General features: G+C 50.1%; 1 protein-coding gene across 1 annotated transcript in view; it reads left to right on the top strand.

The window, feature by feature from the left end:
* Positions 1 to 5,553: 5,553 nt before the first annotated feature.
* Positions 5,554 to 6,437, top strand: part of GALNT12 (polypeptide N-acetylgalactosaminyltransferase 12) — a gene marked incomplete at both ends in the record, with an annotated part of 36,958 nt that continues 36,074 nt past the window's right edge. The window contains one exon of the mRNA XM_080709555.1: positions 5,554 to 5,918. Coding sequence (XP_080565681.1) covers positions 5,554 to 5,918 — 365 coding nt within the window. The remainder of the gene's footprint in view (positions 5,919 to 6,437) is intronic.

The raw sequence follows: 6,437 nt of genomic DNA, 5'->3' as shown, positions 1-6,437 counted from the left end.
GGGTCTCACTAAGTTGCTGAGACTGGCCAGGAACCTGTGATCCTCCTGTCTCTGCCTTCCTAGCACTGGGATTAGCAGTGTGCACCATCGTACCTGGCTTCTGGCTTCCCTTTCTCAGAGTATCATTTAAAAGGGGTTACAACTGTGAATCCTTCCTCTGTCCCTTTGGGGTGTACATGGGTCTCCTACAACTCAGGAGCGTCTTTCTCAAGGACCTGGAAGCCATTCATCTGAGGTATTGTGAGGGAGGACCAGGCCTCTGCCCCCCACCCCAGTCTCTGGGAGGATGGAATCTTAACCTTGATAATTGCTAGCTGGCAGACACAGCTGACTTAATGAGCATTCGCATGGACCAACTCTTTGTAGTTTTTTCACTTTCCTGACTACTGAGTCCCTGCCCACCTCCTCCCTACAGCTTCATCCTCCTTTAAAACACGGATCCATCTCTGTTCAAACTGAAGCTGAGTTTAGTTCTCACTGGCTCCTCTGCCCATACCTATTGACCAAATTGCCCACACCTATTGACCAAATTGCCCACACCTATTCACCAAATCTGTCCTTCCCATTTTAACTAGGGTCTAACTTTGTTTTTCTTAGAAGCTTGTTTCTTTTCTTTCTTTCTTTCTTTTGTCTGGTACTGGAGATAGAATCCAGAGGCATTCTACCACTGAGCTACACCCCCAGCCCTATTTTTTATTCTTTATTTTGAAACAGGGTCTCACTGAGTTGCAAAGGGCCTCACTAAGTAGCTGAGGCTGTTCTCGAACCGCGATCCTCCTGTCTCAGCCTCTCAAATGCTGGGATTACAAGTGTGCGCCACCATGCCCAGCTGGAAGCTTGTTTCTTACAGTGTGCCTGACCCCCACGGTAGATGTTCGGTAAGTATTTCCTGACATTTGGCTAAAATCCCTCATCGGCTCCAGTTCCCTCTTGCAAAATAACAAACAGTACCCCAACACCATGCAACCACCATTCTGTGATGTTTATGGACTCTGTGGGCCAGGAATCGGTAAAGGGCATTTTCTTCTCTGCTTTGTGCTATCTTGGGCCACAGCTGAGATGACCTGAAAACTCAAGAGGGGGAGTAGTTAAGGGGGAGCCATGTCTAAAATGGCACCTGGGTGGTTGGGCAGGCTGAAGGCAGGGCTCAGTTCCTCCATGGCACAGGGGAAGCTTCATGGCCTTTTCTGCCTAGCCTCGGGACTCACAGCACTTCGCTTTTACTGTCTTCTATTAATTAAATAGTTATAGGTCTGCCGGAGTCAAAGGGGGGGAGTATTGAAGAATTTGGAGCTTTGTTTTTAAACCACCACACTATCAGAACCAGATCTGGGAGGACTTCCCTTGCTATTAGTCCCTGTATCAGTTAGGACTAACTCTGGCTGTGCAGGAGACAGTCATGACCTGCCCAGCACCCACAGTGTTAGGGACCTGGCCTCCTTCTGCCTGGTCTCTCCATTCTCAGTGGACGACTTTTACCTAATGACCCAAAGTAGTTGTTTGAGCTCCACTCTTCACAGTCACTATCTGGCCAGCAGAAAGAAGGAACGGTAAAGAAGCTTCCTTTAAGGACACTGAAAGTTGAGTGTGTGGTGGTACATGCTTGTAATCCTAGTACTTGGGAGGCTAAGACAGGAGGATTGCAGGTTCAAGGCCAACCTCAGAAACTTAGTAAGACTCTGTTTAAGATATATATAAAAAAGGTAGGCCTGGAAGTATAGTTAAGAGATAGAATACCCATGGATTCAATCCCTAGTACCCCCCAATAAGAGAAAAGAAATAAAAGGATACTGCAGCCAGCACACTCAAAGTTCTCCAGTAAGTGGATGCCTGAAACTGTGGATAGTACTGAACATCATATAAATTATATCTTCCCTATACATTACCCATTATAGAGTTTAGTTTATAGATTAAATTTATAAATCTATTCAGCAATAAATAATAACTAGTAATATAAAAATCATGACAATATACTATAATAAAAGTTATGTAAATGTTATGCAAATGTGGGCTTTCTCAAAATATTGTACTGTGGATCTTAGCAACCTCAGCATACAATTATTTTCCCTTCCCTGATTCAGTTGAGAACTTGCAACTTTTTGCTTAAAAGAAATGCTATGTAGCATCTCTTTGACACAATGCAAGTACCAGTATTACTACTCTTGCACTTTGGGGCCATTATTAAGTAAAATAAGGGTTACTTGAACGTGATCATTCAACAGTTGCTCTGATAACCAAGACAGCTACTAAGTCGCTCCTAAAAGGCTAAGGGACTGGCAGTGTATACAGTGTGGACATTCTGGTCATAGATGATTCATGGTCCAGGCAGGACAGAGTGGGGGTAGTATTTCATCATACTATTCAGAAGAGCATACAAAGTGAAATTTGAGTTATTTCTGAAATTTTACAGTAAGTATTTTCAGACTGTGGTTGACCACAGAAAGCAAAGCTGAGGATCAGGAGACTACTATACTCAGGAATTCTAAATGATACCACCACTTATAGCCAGTTGGTGGCGCACTAGTCACATGGTTATGCCTAGCTGCAAGGGAAGCTGGAAAACCTAGTCTTTTTTCTACCCAGAGAAACAAACAAACAAACAAAAATTACAGGTTCTAAGCTGGGTACAGTGGTGTATGTCTATAGTCTCAGCTTTTTGGGAGGCTGAGGCAGAACTATTACTTGAGCCACAGAATTTGAGGCCAATCTGAGTAACATAGTGAAAACTTGTCAGAAGAAGAAGAAGGAGAAGGAGGAGGAGGAGGAGGAGGAGGAGGAGGAGGAGGAGGAGGAGGAGGAGGAGAAGAAGAAGAAGAAGAAGAAGAAGAAGAAGAAGAAGAAGAAGAAGAAGAAGAGGAGGAGGAGTTGTTGTAGTAGTAATAGTAGAAGGAGGAGGAGGAGGAGGAGGAGGAGGAGGAGGAGGAGGAGGAGGAGGAGGAGGAAGTGGAGGAGGAGGAAGAGGAATGCCAGCAGATACCCAGTCATTCCTCTATACCTTCCTGCTTGTTTCTTTATTTGGCGGGGAGGGAGGTACAGAGGATTGAACTCAGGGGCATTCTGCTTTTGAATCGTCTTTCCTTCTTTGTTTTGGAAACGCTGAGGGTCTCACTATGTTGCTGAAGTTGGCCTAAAACTTGCACTCCTCCTCTCTCAGCTTCCCAAGTACTAGGATCACAGACGTGTGCCACCATGCCTGGGCCTTCCTGTTCCACTCTATTTCCTGTCCTGCCATTCACACAAGCTGTGGCTCTGGACAGCACACTCACTCTTTTGGCCTATTACCAGTTCCTAGGGAGGAGGGAAACTCAACCTATTAGATACACGTCAACGCTCCAGTTTCAGAGAGAGAGGGACTGCAGCCCTACCCTGTCAGTCTTTATTTTTCTGCATGATCCTCTGGGGTTCTTGGGTGATTCTGAAAACACTCAGATTAGATTCCATAGAAGATCCTCTGGGAACAAGACCCTAGAAACTCATGTTTGTGTTGGAGACCTGTTCCTGCACTTAGGCAGGCTGTGCCCTCCCTCATACCTCCCAGGGAGCTCAAACACACACCCAAGGAAGTGCAGGGCTGGATGGGAGGCGGCCGCTAACTTATCAGGGTGCTTACTATGTTTGATTCAGTGCCCAGCACTGGGATCTTACGTGGCCACAGCTAATACCTTAAGTTCCTTTATTATTTTTGTTACAAGGATAGACTGTGAATTAAACACAGTGACATGACAAAGTGTGATGGTGATAAGGACTGAATTGTCCCCATCACCAAATGATAAAGTCCTAATCCTTGTTACCTGTGAATGTGACCTTATTTGGAATTAGGGTCCTTACAGATATATCAGGTTAAATGAGCTCATTAGAGTGGACTTTAATATGCTTCTTAGAAGAGCAGAAAAGACACCAAGAGAGACACACCCCAGGAGAAGGCTGGGTTATACACCATGGAGGTACAGACTAGGGCCCTGTATCCACAAGCCAAGAAATGCCAAGGCTGCTGTCTGCACTAGAAACTAAGAGAAAGAAATGCCACCATTCCCCTCTGGCGCCTTCGAGGGAGCTTGGCCCTGTTAACACTGAGCTCAGGCGTCCAGCCTCCAAAACTGTGGGAGAAGAGATTTCTGTTGTTTTAAGGAACTGTTTGTGTATGTTGTTATGACAGCTGTGGGAAGCAAACAGGTGTTTGATGTAGGCTTACTATTCAAACACAAATCTTGGTGTGAATGTGAAGGTATCTTGTGGATGTGATTAGCACATATAACCAGTTGGCTTTATTTTTAACTAGTTAATCATTGCTATTATTATTTATTTTGGGTAGTACTGGGGATTATACCCAGGGATGCTCTACCACCAAGCTACATTCCCTGCTCTTTTGTTTATATTTTGAGAAAGGGTCTCACTAAGTTGCTATGGCTGGTCTTGAACTCTCCACCTTCCTGCCTCCAAAGTAGCTGGGATTACAGTTGTGTGCCACCCTGCCTGACCTAGTCTGTTTTAAGTAAAGGAGAAGTGGGCCTGACTCAGTCTGTGGAAAGGCTGTAGAGAAGATCTGAGGCTGGCCTGAAAAATTAAAAAATTCTGCTTGTGGCCTGCAGTTTTAACTGATGCCCAGGAGATCCAGTTTGCCCTTCCCCATGGATTTCAGATTCGACGAACACACAATTGTGCAATTCCTTGTAATACGTCTTTTATCTACCACAAGTTCTGTTTTTTTCGGAGGGACCCTGACAATCTTGGAATATATTTGCCTAAACAGCTGTGGAGGAGGCTAGGGGTTTGTAGGTAGGGAAGGGCATTTTGAGCCGAGGACTCTGCTCAGCTGTGAGAGTGATGAGACCTGTCTTTCTCCTACAGCGGGCTGGAGGGAAATGCTGCAAAAGTGATGATGACGCTTTTGTTGCCATTCCCTTATATTTTGCCCCTAGGAGAAAGCCTTTCATCCCTTATTGTCTTGGCCCTGTTAAGTATATCCAGCACCCTAGCAGCTCCCTTTTCTCACCCTCCCCCCAAAAGAATCCCTCTAACCAAGGTCTAAGGTGCCTGCGGTCTATATTATGTTTTTCTGAAGGGCCAGCCTGCTCCTTTGGTCAGTTTCTTGGAGGTGTCCTTGAATTGAGGGATAAGCATTGCAGGTCTAGACAAACAAGGGAGCCAGTGAGTTTTTGCTGTCCTCGGGCGCCAAGTCTCGCTGGGCCTCCATCTTCTGGTCTGTAAAATGGAGCTGATAATCCCAGTGACTGGACAGTGCAAGGATCAGAGAAGTTCAGGACAGTAAAACTTGTAGGCACCTCCAGGGTGCACTCGGCCACCAGGCGCGGGGCGTCACGGAACAGGCCGAGGGTCTCACTCAGAGCTGGGGAGGCGAGCGCACCCCCGGGGGGCCGCGGGACCCTCAGGTGGGGACGCCGGCGCCGGGGGCGGGGCGGGGCGTCTCTCCGGTGGGCGGGTCACGGGCGGGGCGGTGCACAGGTGGGCGGGCCCGGGGCGGGGCGGGCGGCGCGGGTTCCGGGATCCGGGTCCGGCGCCGCTGACCGACCGCTGGCCGCAGCTGGCGGGCGCATGTGGGGGCGCGCGGCGTGGCGGTGCTGCCCGCGGGGGCTGCGGCGCGGCCGGGCGGCGCTGCTGGCGCTGCTGGCGCTGCTGGCGCTGGCCGGGCTGGGCGCGGTGCTGCGGGCGCGGCGCGGGGCCGGGGCCGCGGAGCCGGGACCCCCGCGCACCCCGCGCCGGGGGCGGCGGGAGCCGGTGCTGGCGCGGCCGCCGGTGCCCGAGGACGCGCTGGGCGTGCGGGGCGAGGCGGTGCGGCTGCAGCTGCAGGGCGAGGAGCTGCGGCTGCAGGAGGAGAGCGTGCGGCGGCACCAGATCAACATCTACCTCAGCGACCGCATCTCGCTGCACCGCCGCCTGCCGGAGCGCTGGAACCCGCTGTGAGTCGGGGGCCGCCTGTGGCGCCCTGCCCAGCCCTCCTCCCGGGACCGGGGCGAGGAGGCGGAAATTAAAAAAAAAAACAAAAAACAAAAAAAAACTGACCATAAGAAAGTCTCAGAAACCTATGCTTCTGTTAACCAGGCGATCCTTTAGTTCTTCCGCCTTGAAAAAGCGGTCGTTCTGCTTTGAAAAGGGTGAAGGTCAGGGCCGAGCAGACAGGTGCAAGGTGAGACCTTCCTTTGAGCTTCTCGCAGCCTCGAAGTGGCCACAGTACAGCCCGGCGCTGCCCGATGGCTGCCCTGGCCGCAGGTAGGGACTCTTGGGCAGAGCGGGCTCTGTCCATACACACCTGTGAGTGCCAACCAAGGGAGGAAGCAGCGGAGAGGGAGCCGGCTGGGGGGGCGGTGAAAGAGGGGTCAGGTCCCAGGGGAAAGCCTCCTTCCTGCTCCCTACACTTTGGGTGGAGGAGGGTGAAAGAGGGCCCCAGTGGGAAGGGCACCTTTGGTCCCCATCCAGCC

The sequence above is a fragment of the Muscardinus avellanarius genome, assembly GCF_963383645.1.
Source record: "Muscardinus avellanarius genome assembly, chromosome: 13".
In the NCBI taxonomy this organism is placed as follows: domain Eukaryota; kingdom Metazoa; phylum Chordata; class Mammalia; order Rodentia; family Gliridae; genus Muscardinus; species Muscardinus avellanarius.
Note: the sequence above shows the minus strand (reverse complement) of the source record. Positions and strands in the feature narration are given on the sequence as shown.